The 18021-nt window shown below is 37.3% G+C and overlaps 4 protein-coding genes across 7 annotated transcripts; 1 reads left to right on the forward strand and 3 right to left on the reverse strand.

Moving 5' to 3' along the window:
- Window positions 1-137: 137 nt before the first annotated feature.
- slc35c2 (solute carrier family 35 member C2) lies at window positions 138-5719 on the reverse strand. 3 transcript variants are annotated; one of them, XM_057363416.1, is made up of 10 exons: window positions 5500-5719; window positions 4917-5043; window positions 4655-4805; window positions 4341-4404; window positions 3194-3266; window positions 1787-1955; window positions 1570-1653; window positions 1077-1252; window positions 739-868; window positions 138-629 (listed from the first exon to the last, which is right to left on the reverse strand). In XM_057363416.1, exons 2-10 carry the CDS (start codon window positions 5028-5030, stop codon window positions 502-504), a joined length of 1089 nt encoding a protein of 362 aa, XP_057219399.1. In that variant the 5' UTR covers window positions 5031-5043; window positions 5500-5719; the 3' UTR covers window positions 138-501. The 3 variants fall into 3 exon arrangements, with proteins under 3 accessions (XP_057219399.1, XP_057219397.1, XP_057219398.1); XM_057363414.1 differs by having other exon boundaries at window positions 4917-5077; window positions 5500-5714; XM_057363415.1 differs by having other exon boundaries at window positions 4917-5716.
- A 140-nt stretch (window positions 5720-5859) lies between these two features.
- taf13 (TATA-box binding protein associated factor 13) lies at window positions 5860-6741 on the forward strand. 2 transcript variants are annotated; one of them, XM_057363419.1, is made up of 2 exons: window positions 5860-5982; window positions 6123-6741. In XM_057363419.1, exon 2 carries the CDS (start codon window positions 6124-6126, stop codon window positions 6496-6498), a length of 375 nt encoding a protein of 124 aa, XP_057219402.1. In that variant the 5' UTR covers window positions 5860-5982; window position 6123; the 3' UTR covers window positions 6499-6741. The 2 variants fall into 2 exon arrangements, with proteins under 2 accessions (XP_057219402.1, XP_057219401.1); XM_057363418.1 differs by having other exon boundaries at window positions 5866-5982; window positions 6104-6741.
- A 748-nt stretch (window positions 6742-7489) lies between these two features.
- On the reverse strand, window positions 7490-9940 carry tnnc2.2 (troponin C2, fast skeletal type, tandem duplicate 2). The gene is made up of 6 exons (XM_057363417.1): window positions 9821-9940; window positions 8797-8848; window positions 8555-8698; window positions 8335-8449; window positions 8109-8245; window positions 7490-8027 (listed from the first exon to the last, which is right to left on the reverse strand). The coding sequence occupies exons 1-6, from the start codon at window positions 9821-9823 to the stop codon at window positions 7996-7998; spliced, it is 483 nt and encodes a 160-aa protein (XP_057219400.1). The 5' UTR covers window positions 9824-9940; the 3' UTR covers window positions 7490-7995.
- Window positions 9941-10154: 214 nt separating this feature from the next.
- On the reverse strand, window positions 10155-17708 carry tnnc2.1 (troponin C2, fast skeletal type, tandem duplicate 1). The gene is made up of 6 exons (XM_057363271.1): window positions 17552-17708; window positions 16057-16111; window positions 15721-15864; window positions 15428-15542; window positions 12181-12317; window positions 10155-11958 (listed from the first exon to the last, which is right to left on the reverse strand). Exons 1-6 carry the CDS (start codon window positions 17552-17554, stop codon window positions 11927-11929), a joined length of 486 nt encoding a protein of 161 aa, XP_057219254.1. The 5' UTR covers window positions 17555-17708; the 3' UTR covers window positions 10155-11926.
- Window positions 17709-18021: the final 313 nt, after the last annotated feature.

Genomic DNA, 18021 nt, shown 5'->3' on the forward strand with positions numbered 1-18021 from the left:
TTCGTGCCATATGACCCCTTTAAGTACAAGAAATCGAAGCACTGAGTAAAAGCACTCCATCAATGTGTCTAGTGAACAAAATATGACATTCAATAAGTTCATTCATTTTATTAAAAACACATCTACAAGTAACCATGTCCCATTATATGGTTTTTAATTAAATAATTGTTTCTCAAAAACTGAAATATAAATTATCAATGTAAACAGAAATTTCAAAGGTCACTTGGGTATTGGTCCTGTGCTGAGACTGTTGGGTTGTACCCACTCACATATTTAGAGTAATCCTACCAAAGATTGAAGAATTTCTCTGTATTCTCTCAAACGAGTCAAGCTATAGCTATATAGAGTCTGTTGAGTAGATCCTATGTTCATCGATCTCATAGATGAGGCCTATTTTGTATCTGTGGTCAATGTGACCACCAATTACCCCCTCAAAGAGAATAATTCATGGCTCTATTCAGTCCTCTTTACTGTATGACATCATATACATCCCTTTTCAGTCTAATGAAGAATCTCATGTTCCTCCTCATCGTTTGTGTCTTCATTATAGTCTTCTTTAGTCTGCAGAAGTGGAAGCTCAATGTCTGGTTTGTCTCTTCCTGGTAGCTGTCGCACCATCAAGTTAGTTCCTACAAAAAAATGACACATACTAAGGACATAGATTGGATTTAGGTTTCTGTTATGTCATACAAGACCAAAATCGCAACAATTCTCGGTTCAAGTTAGAATAGGTCATACCTTTATTATAGTACGTTTTGAGGCCAATATGCAGTGATATCCCAGACAGACAGACAGTAAAGCCCAACCAGTTTACCATGCTCATTTTATCGCCCATGAACTCCACCGCCAGCAGCAGAGTGCAGATTTCCTATAGAGAGAGAGAGAGGGAGAATAAGTTGGATTTTTATCACCAAAAAATAGAAAGAGACAGGGCAGGGATGTCTTATTAAATAATCACAATTCTTACCAAGAAAAGATTTGAAACTGCTGAGAAAAGTTTAAAAACAAGAAGCTATGAACAAAAACATGATACAAAGGTAACTAGAAGTGAACGCAACTCGTACTTATATTCTTACCTTAAAAATGCCTGCAATGGATAGTGTGAGGCTGGACGTGCGGGACACAAGCAGGAACTCAGAGAAACCCAGCCCAAAGGCCAGCATGCCACCCACAGACAGTGTCAGCAGACAGTAGAGCAGGTGAGAAAGTTCAGTGACCCGGAAGAGTTTCTCTGTGGTGCTCACACTGAGCCCTGCATGTGCAGAATACAGAATACATAAAACCAGAAACGGGATGAATACATTTCTTTGTGCGACTCAACTAAAACTGCACTGAGAAAAAAGTAAGAGTTTTCACCAAAATAAAATGGCTTATTTAAAAACAAAATTACAGAAAAAAGCTACAAGCTACTACTTAATAACCTGTAAATTAAAACGTAATGGGTTGCTCTTACTGACTTGTATGCAGGTTTTCTGCCTGAGAGTGACAATACATTCAAACATAACCAAACCGAAGTTAAACAAAACCGAAACACAGGCGAAGAAAAAAAATTCCAGTTGTCAGACTGACCCTCATTTAACAGGAACAGAGGAAAGAGGCCAATGAACATGAGCGGCTGCAGGTGATACATGGTGTCAATGGGGTTCTGGAGGCCTGTGTGTGCCAGGGATAGAGGCTAGTGTCAATCATACAGAATCAACACAGGTAAATGACCTGTGAAGGTGAAGGTTTAGTGAGCTGAACAAAAATCTAGTCATTTCCTTCTTAATTCTTGACCCCAACATACCAAGTTCAGCTTTCTGCATGAGGATCTGGGTCAGAGTCCAGCGGATGCCACCTATGAAAGAGGCCAACACGACCATGAGGAAACCCTCCAGATTAAACTGGGTGGACTTGAGTGTGAACATGAACAGACCGCTGGCTATCAGTAACACCACCGGGATCAGGAATGGATTCTGTTGGATTAAAAAGGACAGAAGATTTAGAGGCCGTTTACACGAGACCGTTTTCAACTAAAAACGGAAAACTTTCATGCGTTTTGGCTGTTCATTTACATGAAAACGGCGTTTTGGGGGACTGAAAACGCAACTTTTGAAAACGGGTCTCCAAGTGCAAATTTTTGAAAACGATGTTTTTAGCGCCTGATTGCAATTCTTACAAAATTACGATTTATGTCGCTAGTACTTTGTTAAAATGACCATTATTGTCTTTTTCACTAAATGCTTCATATAATAGTACATCATCGAAGCTATGGGATGTGAAAACAAACAAATCCCGTTCTTACTGTTTTAGTTGTTTACTATAATAAAACCATGGTAATTTTAAAATATCTAAAGTGATGTTTTTTGTTTGTTAAGCAAATGTTGACCCAGAAATACTAGCGTGTATGTTACATCAAGCTTATATGCTCATATGTTTTTCGTAAACTTACTTTTTAACATGTCATTTTAATGCTTTTATTTTACCCAGCGTATTTAGCTCGCTAGAAGCTAACGCAGCTTCGGCTAGCGATATAACAACTTTGTGATCAGGCATTACAACTACCTATTAAATTGGGTCCTAGGCAGACACAATTCACACGGTGACCAAATTTGTCATTACAGCGGCCTCCATTCTGCATGTTTGTGCCGCGTGACATACTATGACATTCAACACGACTTCTACTTGTTTTTAAAATCCAAAATATAAAAAATGAATAAATCAACCTATACTGTATATGTGATTATCTGATTAAGTTCTTTACTAACACTAAAAATGTGATTATACATATACAGTACATCTTTAGTGTAGAATTCATTGATGAGATTTTTAACTTTTTATTGAAGTTGCAGCTAAAATGAATTAACCCACTTCTTGTATTACTACAGACTCAAGATAAAGACAATTTATTTTACATTTCAGAAAATAAAGCAATGTTAGTTTCATGAACAGGAACAGACAAGAATAAAGTTAAAGTACTATTTTATTCATAGGCTTGAAATCTCAAGACTTTTGTGAGATGAGTACAAAAGAGAAAAGGGTCAATTAAGCGACATTTGTTTAGTTGTATTTATTATTTCTACTTCTTTTCAGTCACAGCGTTCCTCCAAAAATTACACACAGCACCTTTAAATGCTAGCTGTTTAATGTGACCTTTTTATATCCTGAATATAATCCTTTACTTAAAGATACATTCAGTATATCATCAACTTACCGGCTCCTCTAGTTTGAAGACAAGGGAGAAAAAAAGAATGAAGAGTACAGCGGAAGACTTGGTCATTGTGTACCTACAGGAAAAAAACATTCACATTTACATGGATTTATTTAGCAGACACTTTTTTCCAAAGCGATATACAGCTAAGAAAAACAACAAGCAATTCATCTTAAGCAGAGAATAATCACAATAAGTGCCAGGATGACAAAGTTTCAGATATAACGATAAGACTGTATAAACCAGCATACAGAAATGGAGAAAAAATAGATAGTCAAAATATTTTTTACATTCCAATTAACATTTTCTGACTTTTATGTACTAGTAGGGGTACTAAATGTAACAGTAAATTATTATTGATTCCAAGTAAATAATAATATTATTATACACATTATAATAAACATAGGTCATAACATACATTTTTGTTTGATCCATTTAAGTATTTGCTGAATCCAAATTCAGAGATGGTGGATTTAGATATGGCTTGTTCTGGCACAACTTAAAGTGATAGTTCACCCAAAAATAAAAATTCTTTCATCATTTACTCCCCCTCGTCATTTTAAACCTGTATGTTTTTTTTTCTTCTGCAGAAGATATTTTGAAAAAAGTTGGTAACCGAACAACGGCAGTACCCTTGCGTTGGTTTTGTGTCCATACAATAGAAGTGAATGGGTACCGCTGTTGTTCTGTTACCAACATTCTTCAAATGATCCTCTTTTGTGATTTGCGGAAGAAACCTCATAGAGGTTTGAAATGACAAGAGGGTGAGTAATTGATAAAATAATTTTCATGTTTGGGTGAACTATTCCTTTAAACCTACACATCTACAGGCAGTGTTTTGGCATGGAGTCTGTATTTGCTTCACATAGTGTGCCAATTCAGCAGCAAATCTAAAACATTTTTATGAAGCGACAAAAAACAGCAAAACATTTTCTATATAGTAAATCTGACATCTGACAAAAACATGTTTATACACAAACCTACTGCTGCCTTTGTGCCACTGCTCCGCTAACACATTCTTAACATTTGCAAAAATAAAATGCTGCATCAGATCAGTGTTGCTGTTGTTTTGACAAAAACCTCAAACCATAATGGTTAAGAAACATCAAAACATTGATGACTTGCAAACATGGTTAAAAAACATGCTTACAAACTGATTGTGATGAAAAGGAAGCTCCAGTTGGATAGTCCAATATCCAGCACTGATGCCAGTGCTGAAAAAGACAATAGCATTGGTTGAACTACTAAGCTTTTTTTGACAATAACCAAATTATACTTCACAATGTACAGACTCAATGTATAGACTTTGTGATCAATCTTTTTTTGGAATAAAAATATACTATGTATAAAAACAGACATGGTATTCAAGCAGAATAAAACTAGATTCTCATGCACAATGAATGTGGACTTCACTCTAACCCAATTGTGATCAAGTCTGTTATTAGTTCCCTCTCTTTAGCCCACCTGTTGGAGCCACTTTTGAGAGGTAAACTTTCCAGGAGAGGGTTACGCGAAGCTTTCCGCTCCAGCACTGCATGGCACAGCGTATCAGCGTAGAAAAACAGAATATTATGATGAGGTGGACCAGGGTCATGAACAAAGGAAAGTGGAAGTCCTAAAGTAAACGAAAATGACAAAACAGTCAAAAACCTTCTGGATGAATGCATGCAAATGTTTGAAATTTAGAATAGCATACACATTTTCATATAGTAAAAGTTTACGTTACCCTCATGAGCCATTTGTTGTAGAACGTTATCCCAATGGAAAACACATAATAGAAAAGCACAAGGCCAACCGTGCGCAAAGCCTTGAGGATGAACTGCCTCGGGCACGCCATCATGGACAATCCGGATCTGAAAAAGTGCGGCTTTCTCGAGACAGTTATGTCTATATGACCAAAGGTATATAAGAATTAGAGCCCGTCTAAAAACAGTGTTCAAACTGGGGACCACTGTATGGTAACATATGGAGAGCTAAGCTTTGAGTGGTTAGATAAGAACAACAGTTTGATCAGCTAGATACGTATTGATCAGAGAAACAACACGTTAACACATGACAACATAGAATACTGTGTTTTAACCATAGACTGTATAAAATAGGTTTTAACTGATATAACTATGCACGGTTATGATTTCTATGGCGTCTTTACGCACGAAATTTACGCAACGCAATAAGCTTTAAACGTTAAACATTTTCCAAAGCCCTGAGAATCGCGATCATTGATGCACGTGACAGGTTACGCATGCTGACTGTGCCATTTAAAGCTAATAGTTAACTACTAACAGGTCAACGATCACATATTTTCTTACCTCACTGTTTACATAGTTTGCGCACTCGCATCTTCTCAGAGCGTCTGTGGCATGGCTCTGCCATTGACTTCCGCTATTAAAATCAAACAGCTGTTTATTTTTGTGATCCACCAGGCACCCCTGTTTACTTACTGTGACGTGGACGTTGCTCTGGTTGACGCATGCAGTGCATCCCGGGAAAATCTGAATTATATCAGGTCAGAAATGTTTTAAATGTTTGCTTTTCTAACCTCGAGCAAATCCTCTTGTTATTTCTCCGATCTGTTATGAACTGTGCAAGATTTTTTAATATATATATATATATTTTGAGATCTTGCAGTAGAAGTTGGTCTTTATTATTTGATTCCTCCATAACGCTAGGTGGCGCTGGCGGTATTATTGTCATCGTACTATGGCGCGTAAAATGTGAGTGAATGAGAATTACTTCCTGTCTCTGTGGCTGCTGTTTGGATCGGAGGTTTTGATCGTATTTCGTTTTAACGCGTAAGTTACACAAATTATTGAAAGTATTTAACTTTTGAAATAGCAGCAGGGATTTTTTTTGCGTTGACGTTTAACATTACATTTGTCTCTTTCGTTGTTCTTCGTTGTTGAATTGGCGGAGGTCTGTGTTTGGTTCATAGAATGGCTGAAGAGGAAGATGATCCTGGCTTTGAGGAGGATACAGAGGACGGAGGTAACGGCATAGACTCTGGACATGGAAAAAGAAAGCGACTTTTTTCGAAAGAGTTGCGCTGCATGATGTATGGGTTTGGTGACGACCAGAACCCGTACACGGAATCCGTGGATATACTGGAGGATTTGGTCATCGAGTTTATCACGGAGATGACCCACAAGGCGATGTCTATAGGACGACAGGGCCGTGTTCAGGTGGAGGACATTGTCTTTCTAATCCGTAAGGACCCTAGAAAGTTTGCAAGAGTGAAAGATCTTCTTACAATGAACGAGGAACTGAAGAAAGCCCGCAAAGCTTTTGACGAGGCTAATTATGGGTCCTAAAGTATTTGTTAAGTTGTCACTTTTTATAATAAATGTAGTTTTGCTTAATTGTGTTTTACATGTTTGTATGGTAACGCACGTCATGCATAAGGCTACATTTATTTTGCTTTGTGAAATTAGGAATAAGAATTTCCAGGTGACTGTAGGCCTTAAACTGTGGAACATTTTTCAGTTTTGTCCTGAAATATAAATGTTTTTTATTGAACAATAAAGATACATGGTTAAATGTTTCATAGGAGAAAATACCTGTGTGCAAATGACTTGAAAGGACATTCGTGGCGTAAAAGTTTAATGTCATTTTTTCCATATGCTTAAACTGAAGACAGTTAATTCTGTAAGTTTAAAATAAATTGTTCAGTTAATAGTTTGTAATGCTGAGTGTTCACAATGTTTGCAAAACAAAAAATTTGACAAAATAAAGAATGTTGTGTAAGTTTCTGACACATTTGTGTTTTGTCAAAGCATTGAAGCTGGATTAAAATGTTAGGATTTTAAGATTGTGGTGGTTGAAGATGTAAACATAAATGTGGGAAGATAACTCTTTTCAATTACATTTAATTTATAGCTTTTGCATGCATGAGTTGTTTAAAAATAATGTTGGCTAATAGGCTGGAAGATGAAACACATTTTCTTAAGATGTTAGCATTTGATATTTTTAGTAAACATCACTTTTCACCAAAATCAATTATTTAGTTGCAAAAAGGATTGTAAAAAACCTATAGATTAAAATAATACTCAACAGCCTTATGAACAAGACATAATTTACTGATTTACAAACTTTGAGGTATAGAAAAATATATTTCAGTAATATGTGCAAACAGAAATAGAGCAGTTTCCTATGAATAATAAAGCCAATTACCATGAAGTGCTTGTTCAATTTCTGTTGATATTATGAATGTTTCTTTTTGTAATAAAAAGCAATAATTATGTTTTTATGGTACTATAAACAGAAATTGTAAACTGACTGGGAAACTAAGAACATACCAGAAACTTCTCAGAAAAAAATAAATGTTTAATTGATAGATTGCTCAAAACAATACCATACAAATCAAAATGTCAGACCAACTAAATATGAGTGTGTTTTTATTTTTTATTCTGTTTCAAGCGTTTGTTCTTAAATACAGTGATTGTAGCTTTAGCGTTGGTCTATGCAGCGATAACAAGCTGCTGATCTAGACGAAATCTAGACTAAACACCCACTAAGATGAGGTCTACCATGGCATATGCTTCTAGTGAACTGAGTACCATCATATATGATGAAGTTAAGAACCACATCACATCCTTTGGTCTTGAAGGTATGGGGGTCAGTGGGATCCCAAAATAAAGAGCATTGTAAGCTGAACCTTGGCAAACCACACACAGGTGTTTTTCTGTCTGTCTGCTGAAGAGGTGAGATGGAGGCAGTAAGGCAGATGAGGACAAAAGGGGAAGGAGAGTTTGAGTGGCATTAAAAGGGTAAGGGGTGAGAGGGGAAAGGAATGTCCATGAGTTTCTGTTTTACTGCACATTCTCCATCATCTTGAGGAATTCTGTGGAAAAAACGGAAATGTCATTTCTTTGGTCACCACTCATAAATACTTTAAAATTGACGTAATGATTTAAGGTCATACCATCAAAGTCCAGCATGCCATCGTTGTTCTTGTCTCCGTCTTTAAGCAGCTCATCAATCTCTTCATCTGAGATGGATTCACCAGTGCTACGGATGATCTCGGCAAACTCATCTCTGTCGATGTAACCGTCACCATTCCTGCAGAATAAAAGTGTTGCGTAAAATGAAGTGAGTCTGATGTCTGATTCAAACACACACAAATAAAAAGGAAAACATCAAAGACATACTTGTCCAGCACACGGAAGCATTCAGCCAACTCTTCCTCACTCTTGCCAGCCTGGTCCTCCTTTAGGAGTCTCACCATCATGACCAAGAACTCTTCAAAGTCAATGGATCCGCTGCCTACAAGTTTACAGTATGGAATACATGAGCTGTTGCGGTCTACATTTTTGTTTTTTATGTTTAATTGATAAACACGTTATTATTACTCTGTCAGGAACTGTTTACCGTCTTCATCGACCTCCTCAATGATTTCTTCTAACTCTTCTCTGGTTGGATTCTGACCCAACATCCTCATCACGGTACCCAACTCTTTGGTGCTGATATCACCGCCACCGTCAGTGTCGAACATGTCGAAGGCAGCCTTGAACTCTTTAAAAGCGACAAAATGCATTGGAACAAATAGATGCATTTAATAACATATTATGTAAGAACCAGAGTTAAATTATAGAATTGTTCTGGCCACCCACCGGCAAGCATCTCCTCGCTCAAGTATGAGCGGGCCTCCTGTTGCGCGTCAGTCTGTAAAACGACAATGGTTACAATGTGTTTTCTAATATGCTTTTTTGAATCCATGTCTGCAATTTATTTACAGTAGGCTAATAACAAAAAACAGATTGCTGTTGCTTTATGAATGTTTATTTCAAGATCTGATTTACTTGTGATAATATACTATTTTAATTTGATTTGATACCTATTTTAATTCACTTTTTATACAATAGTTATTGCATCATATTTTACATTTTAAATGTGTGTACTTAGGCCTATATTCTTTGATAAAAAGGTTCGTTGTGTGCATTAATCATATCTATGAATAAACGGGATAAAAGGCTCATTCTGAAAGAGAGATTTTTATCTGTATTTCAACTAGTTGCCCATCTGGTGCGTTAGGTCGTGGGCCTTGCGAGCAGCATTTGGTGTCCAAACCCCTGCTGTGCAATGTTGTAACTATTTTAAGACTCAACATATTACCCCCCCAGTCAAATAACTGTAAATGGTAATTCCGAAATGGAAACCCGGGAATGTGTTGCCTAAGCTTTTAGTTAATTTACTAACCCGCTGACCATTTCCATATCAAATAACAGTAACCAATATCAACCTCTACACTTTTATTTTTAACACTAGCACGCTAATAACTTCCAGATACAGTTTTACAAACAAATACGTAGAAAGGTAAAAAGAGAATTTATGCCATACTTATATGAAATTATGTAGGCTATTATGATAAAAATTTGGGGATAAAGTATTTGAACACAAAGAAACAAAATGTTCAATGATGTTGCGAGGCAGGTCAAAATAGCATAAGTCAATTTTTTTAAATGCAATTTTAAGCTTTTTAAAATGCACTTTGCATGGGAGCTTATAATCATATTTTACTATTAACGGACGTACTGATAAATGCAATTTCAATTTAATAATTATTTTTGTTTTTCACATTTCATGTTTTCATGCGTCCATTAGCAAAGATGACGATTTAAATGTTTAATGTCTTACCATGGTTGTGGATTAGTTTCCCTTATATCCACGAGACAAGCAGTGGTCAACGCGCTCACACCCCAACAGAAAGACTAGACGTCAAGTGACAGTTCAGACACACTTTAAACAGGCCACCCAGGACACGCCCACCGCCGGTAACAGGTCTCCGGATTTAGAACCCTGAACTTTTAGGGCTCGGAGGGTCCCGTAAGCCAATCGCAATGTGAAATGAGTACAATTAGCATATATTCTTTCTTTATAAACAGTATACAAGAACACATGAAATATACTACTGCTTCATTCTGCTGTATTTATTATATTAGAAGGAAACACATTGGAACAACCGATGAGAGATTTTCAAACTGTACTTTATTGTGGACATCATCATTCATGATATTTGACAACAGCTTTTCTGAGGCTACCAGTCCCTGTAGTATTGGAGAGCTTTTTTGCACTTTTCTTAGTTCACCCCAAAACACTTGTGTGATTCAGTCATGTCTGAAACAAACGATAATGTTGTATAATATTAAGCAACTGTTCAGTCTTATAAGCGAGGGAATAATATTGAGCCTTTTCTTAAGTGTACAGACAGGAGTTCGTTTTTAAAGTGGTTACAGCCGATAGCTTTCTGTACCACCACCCCCCTTTTAGTGAAGCAGAGAAACCCTAAACCTCTTGGGAAAGTGCTGTGCTGCAAAACTTTTGTGTGCTCTGAATAGCAAGCGATTCTGATCTTCACCCCACCCAAAACCTAAAAACACAAATGGTGACACAGGTACCCCATACCCTGAAGAGCCTTGTATGGCATACGCTTCCTGACTGAGGAAATATTAAGACGTGGATTGGAGAAAGATCTACTGTAGGGGGAACTTGGAGGAGGGTGTTGTCAACTATATACCTTGCGGCAGAAATGAAGTGATTTAAAATGAGAGTTTAAGGGGGTGATCCGAGAGCGGAAAGGTTCTGTTATGCAGTTTGTTGTCTGAATCATCTCAAGGTACCTCCTGAAGGATAATTATGATCTAAGCCTATGGCACCTTTCCATTGCAGCTCTGGAAAATGTATTCACAGCATTAACGTGAGAAAATACTTTCACAACCTGAAGACAGAGGTGTCAACAGGATCACGGCGCTCTACCACATGAAGAAAAAAATGGACATTTCAGCTTTTGCCTCATTTTTTTTACCGTGAGAACATTATACATATATCTCTATAATATATGTGCGCATGCCTTTGTTGCAGTGGCATGCAAGGTTAGGAATTACAATCTACCAGTTGCTTGGCAATGTGAAGACTATGTCCAGTTTTGTTTACATCAGTAGGCAGGGTAAGTATGACAATATTGAAATGACTGGAATATTCCAATAAGAATTGAAAGACCAACCGAAAAAAATAACTGTAGCTTGATTCACTGAATGGCCAAATGTTTTGTATTTTGGACATGCCTACTGAGATGGGGAAGACCTAAGTATGTTTTGTCTTAAGAATAGATGTTGATGGACGGATAACACCACATGAATGTCATTACAGCTTTTAGATATTTTTAGATACGTATCCTCGTGAAATTAAAGTTGAAAAATATAAAGGACTATGTTAAAACATTAGGAAATAATGGCAATTAGCTGCATTGTTCATAAAGATGACTTTAGTAACATTCCTTGTCATATTTGCACTAATAAACGACATGAGGCCAAAACAAGTAATGTGTTTCCTTTTAAAGTGACAATGTTAACCTGGGGTTCCTTATTGCCATGACAACAAAACATTCTAAGGTTACTTTGAAACACATATTCTAACAGAAGAAAATAGGGGGTCTTGGGAAGAAGTTGGTGTAATGAGACAGCTGGCGGCTTTTGATTGAGGTGGGGTAAGAGGTTTTCTCCTAAAAGGTCTGGATGGTTATTTATAGACGCCTTCACAATCCAGTCCTTGAGGGACGTTACCAAGAAGACAGTACTGACCCACCATATTTTCTTTCTCAAAGCAAATGCCACTCCATTGTTCTGTTAATAATTAAAACCTGGGGGACTGAATTTCCTTGAGCATGTTTTCCATTAAAGATAGCAGAATGGCTTATACTGGTACATCATTTGGGGTGTGAGGGGATGGAATGTTATATTGATTTTATTGGACATTCTCCATCATTTTCAGAAACTCTGGAATGACAAGAAAAAAATCTAAATGTCATACATTATAATGAAATATCATACATTACATCCAAATGTAATTCAGTAACTTTGACCCGTAACAATACACTTTTTTTCAAGTAGAAATGCAGAAATGCCTTTTGTCTTATTTTGTCATGTCTGTAAATACTTTTTTACCGCTTTAATACCTCATTAAACAGTTTTAATAAAATAAAATAAGATTTACATTACCATCAAAATCGATCTTTCCATCTTTATTTGTGTCTGAATCTGCCATGAGTTCATCTATATCTTCCTCTGTTAATGGCTCTCCAGTGGCGTGCACAATATCTCCAAACTCCTCACGATCAATGAAACCATCTTGGTTCCTGTTTATTAGAATAATAAGGAAAACAAATCAGTAACCTGACATCAGTAAAATCAGCTTCATATCACTAACAAGCAACTCTTGTGACCAAATTTCTTTCATTTTTCTTTAAACTAATGTGACTGGGCGAGAGAATCAGGCCTTCAGTTTTAACGCTTCCCGACCTTCAGCCCACAGTCATCTGCTATAATTGTGACCTAAAGTGCGGTAATAACCCCACACCTTTCCAGGGGCGGATTTAGTGATTTGGGGGCCCTAGGCAAATCCATGTATGGGGGCCCCAACTATGCACCATTTTACTTTACTGCAACCCTTATTTTTCTTCCTCCTCAAAGCACACAACTTTTCACCCCCAGTCAAAGTGACAGGGGAAAACTAAGCTTAATAAACACAGATACTGACTAATTAAAAAAAATATAATAATGAATTCCCAAATGAAAAACATGGGATAAGTGTCTTAACAAAACACTTATTTAAAGTTCTAAAAAAATTTGATGAAATGAAAACTAATAAGTTATATAAAGCATTAAATTTATTCAATCAAACAGAAAAATTGAAAATTTTAATAATAAGCCTTTTTTATAAGACTTTTTAGCCCACAAGTAACCAGTCTAACTAAATGAGCAAAGCTCATTAACACGTTCTCTTGTAGTTCACTGAGCTTTTGAACGATTCACTGATCTCTTACATTCTGTGTAAACGAATTGGTTCAACGGAGTCATTTGTTTGCGAGTCGTTCTGATCGCAATATGCGTTCATACTGGCGAACTCGCTGTGTACAGAATAACGCTGATTCAACGAGCCAACTTCACAGCTAAAAACATTATAATGATGTACAGCAAGTTAATTTAGGAAATCTTTTCAAGAAATTCAAGAAAATGTAAATTTAACGTAAAACTCCTGAACAGCCGTGAAACACAGCTAATACAGCTCCTAATATAGCCCTTTTACAGAACTCTTCAGCGTCTCACTGCTGGTAACGAAACAGCACCTCCATTGTGGCGTAACTGCAGTTACAAATGACAATCTGTTTAATAATGCACGCAGTGTTTTTTGTGAAGACACTCGACATATTTTTGACGACAGTCTAAGGCGGCACGAAATTTGATTGAGGAAAACCCTAATCTGGGATTACTATATACAAAGTGTGTCCTCTCTCCGTGTTTTTTGTGGTTAACGACCTTTCATGCATTTAAATGTGACCAAATTTCTGTACTAGTGCATACAGTATGAATCGTTAGCACTGTACTGACGTTATTATATTATGTCTTTATGTGCCCATCGGTCTGCGCAGCGGAGTCAAACAACCTTTCTACCTTTGAACTGGCGAGCACTACCAAGCGCACAGCGCTTTTTGTTTGACAGATGTTGTGGTCGTCAGTCATTATAACTGTGTTGTCGGTGTTCATGGAGAAATACTCACCGGCACATTATCATTGCTCGTGGCCGGGAGAGTGCTGTGTCTGGCGGGAGAGAGATGCGCTACTGCTGATGGAGCGGCGGTGGAGTTTGTGAGGGGAAAAAGAAGAGACTTTGGATACAATATTTTGCAAATCATATTTTTTCCTCTCCGCTGGTGTAGCTGCGTTTCTTTGTTGTTTTATTTCCCTGCGACTTTTACTTCGTTTTGCAGCTAATGTACCACACAATGACACTCTTGCTGTGGGTAGTTCTTCTAATTCCGCCGCTGCTTTAACTTTCTCTAGCTGGTGTCGAACTCGTCTCGCGCATATACGGTGCTAATGGAATGGTCCACTCTAATCTATAATGGGGGGAGTGCCTTCGTACAGATGTAATAATGTAAAATGTTAACAGGGATATCCCGACTATTTTGATGATTACTTGGGGCTCTACGTGGCTGTTGACATGGCTTATTGGTTTAGTCCACCCCTTCCTTTTGGGGTCCCCTGGTATCTCGGGGCCCCAGGCGATTGCCTACCTTTGCCTAATGGTAAGTCCGCCCCTGCACCTTTCTAATCCCTTTTAAGTAATTACACTTTCACTGTAGTCTTTACAAATGTGACCCTGCACCCAAAAAAAAAACAATCTTAAGTACTGGAATATTTGTGGCAATATCTTTTTTTAGATTTTCTTTTATGCCCAAAATCATTAAGATATTAAGTAAAGATCATGTTCCATGAAGATATTTTGTAAATTTCCTACCACAAATATATCAAAACTTTATTTTTGTGAGTGGATGTAAAAAGAAAACGTGAACAAAAATGGCCAGAAACACGCCTTCAAATATCACTCGCTGCTGCCCGCTCTTTAGGAATTACCCACTCAAGTTTGGTATCTAAGTTGAGAATTTTCACTTTCGGGTTCATCTACTCTTCACCAGGGGCGGACTGGGAAGCAAAAACGGCCCTGGAGTTTTCCAGATGGATGGTCTGCCCCTGGTCGCGGTAGCAGTCCGTCGGTGGGACGGCCGTTCTGGACTTTGACAGAATGTCCTACTGGTCTGTCCGCCCCTGCTCTTCATAACGTCATTACAGCGGTAAGAGAATAGAGAGTGTTAAATCAAACCTGTTATTCTTTGCAATCGCCTGCTAAAGCACCTCTACTTAACAACTTTAACTTTCTCAATATTTTGTTTTTGTCTGAAAAAAATTATATCTCTAATAATTATATCTCTACGAAATATTGTCCTATTCTAACAAGCCATACATCAATGGAAAGCTTACTTTATCAGCTTTCATATGATGTATAAATCTCAATTTTCAGTCTCAAGTTTATTTGTCCAGGGATAAGATAAACTATTTGTAAGAACATTGCAGTGCATACTCAGTTAGCCGTAAGTTTAAATGTTAAACAAAAATCGTATCTTCACCTAATAATAACAACAACCTGCATAGTAAGCTAAAGTAAATTGTCTGAACAGTGTTTTTGTGAATAATGAGCCAGATTTCATTACTTAGAGATAGAAATGTCCAATATGCATCTCATATCTTCTGCTCTTTACATATTATTAGAGTTATTAGAGTTATGTTTTACTTATATGGGAACATTTGCTTTTTAATGTGGACATGCCAGAAAAATCACATGACCATCCAAGGACATTTTCCAATGCTGTCTGCATTTTTGGTGAGGGCATTAGGCTATGTGACATACTTGTCAAAGATGCGGAAGCATTCAGATAGCTCTTCTTCAGACTTGCCAGCCTGGTCTTCTTTTAGCTGTTGTACCATCATGACCAAGAACTCCTCAAAGTCGATAGTGCCACTGCCTGAAGATGAAAAACAAGAATTGATTGAACTGAACTGTGTTTGTTTATGTAGTTTAACTGGTAGATCATATCAGCATTGTCACAGTGACACATGCAATGCAAGTTAATATAACCATCTGCCATAAGGGAATAAAAATTCAGAGTGTTAGATAAATTTGATATTTGAATATTAACTTACCATCTTCATCAACTTCTTCAATGATGGCATCTAACTCTTCTCTGGATGGATTCTGACCCAACATCCTCATCACGGTACCCAACTCTTTGGTGCTGATATCACCTCCACCGTCCGTGTCGAACATGTCGAAGGCAGCCTTGAACTCTTACATGTAAGATGAAAAAAAGAAATTTAAGACAGAATGTTCAAAAGCTGGATGATAGGACAATTTACCCCACAAAAATTTTAAGGCAGGAAATGTGTTTCATGTGTGCCACAATAATAACACTTGGTTTGTACTCCTAAAGTTCATTGTGATGTATAAAAATAGTATCATTACTGTATTCACACACTCACCAGAAATCATTTCTTCGCTCAGAAAAGAGCGGGCGTCGGCCTGGGCATCAGTGGGCTAATAATATGAAATGGAGTTAAAGAAAGAAATTACAAAAATTACCATTTACAACATACATTAAAAATATGCAAACACACACAAACAACATGACTTCACATACTCCTGTAGTGCACACATTGGCTTAATATAGCAACACTACACGGACAAAAGTATTGGGATGCTTCTAATAAAACATGTTTATATACAGTATCCTAGTAATTCAAATCAAAACAAATATTATTGCTATAAAACCATATATGAAAAAATTGTTTCCAGTTTTGTTGCAAGTGTTTTGGAAGGTCCTTTTTCTGTTTTGAAATGACTGTACCCCTGTGTATCCTGTCATTGATGAGTTTAGCTCTCTCATCCCTGCTAAAAAAAATCCATCAGTGTCCATGATGGTCCAGCCTGACGTACACTGTAAACAAAGTCCATAAAAATAGTGCACATTGTACTGTATTAATTTGACAGAATTTTCCGTATAGATTTTTTTACAGCTGTTTGTCCTGTATTTAGAATTTTTTTAAATGAATGAAAATGTCTGTCAAAAGAATTTAAAGCATATTGCTGGTACATTTTCCATTTTTTACAGTGAATGCTGGATATTGTTGGTCTGGACCAGAACAGCAAGCACGAAGCTGCAGGTTAGGCTAGTTAGAATACCTGGAATAGAAAACTGCCTCCTGCTGATGTCTGCCTATCAAATCTTGAAGACCTACAATCTCACTTATTCTGTTTTTCTCTGCCTTTTGATGGATCAGCCCTTTTCAATTATTTGATGGTTAGTGAAGGACAACAGAATCATACTAGAGACCACTGGCCTGATTTCTGTCATCAGGCTTTGTGTAAAAATGAATGATCTCAACTAACAGCAATATATACGGAACATTGTTCCTTTGATGCTCTAACCAAGGACATCGTAAATGTCAAAGTACCAAGATAGGCTCAGCACTGTAATTAAATCTTATGTTTTCTCTCTCTCTCCTCTTTGATGATGGGGGTTACTTACCACTTGTCTCCAGAGACACAAACAAGACCAAACACTATTAAGCATGCATAACAGCACGTAGTAAAAGTAGCTGACCGCCTTCCAATCATTTGTAGCAAGCACACTAAATACTTAGTATTCTATTACTTGTATTATAGGCCTGCTGACTTGACCGCTGTGGATATTACTTGAAGTGCAAATGGTTTGCAAACAAAACAAACACACAAAAGCATGTTTACATTTAGTGTGCCTATACACCAGATGTAACACATGTATCATACAAGTAAAAAAGTTTTCATTATTCGATGGACATAGCACATTCTGAATTTGCCATACAACTATTAACCCCCAGTTACAGTGTGAAATGTATTTAAAATCCTCAACCAGGCGTTTGGAAAATCCATGTTGCGCGTTAAAAACATCAAGCACTGCATGACGCTTCTGATCCATATCCATTATAGAAATCTTACCATACTGACAGCTTGTTAGTGAGACCTGTTTAAAAACACAAGTAATATGTGGTCTTCTATAAAATAAAATGATCTTCTGTGCACCAAAGACCTCCAAAGTGCTCCATGTACCCAACGGCTCCAGACTCCACTAATAAGACCTCACTTTGCCTCACCTTCCAGAAAATGGCCAGGATTGGACAAGAAACTTTAGACATGGAACTTGTTAACCAATGTCTGCACAGCCCAAAAAAAGCTCCACCCCTCTCCTTCATCCCTTTCTAATCCATCCCCACCTCTATGTGCCCTCTATTGCCCCATATTTAGCTAAAGGACAAGTGATCTCAATGGCATTTCTCCCCTCAACAAATAAAAAGGGAAAGCAATGAGACGTTGTTTAGGCAGTGAATAAATAGAGAATCTAGAAACAGATGTAGGTTGCACACGCAAAGACGCAACCGCTCGCCAAGCATCGGGATGAGATGTATGTG

This window comes from Triplophysa rosa, linkage group LG21 (assembly GCF_024868665.1).
Source record: "Triplophysa rosa linkage group LG21, Trosa_1v2, whole genome shotgun sequence".
Lineage (NCBI taxonomy): Eukaryota > Metazoa > Chordata > Actinopteri > Cypriniformes > Nemacheilidae > Triplophysa > Triplophysa rosa.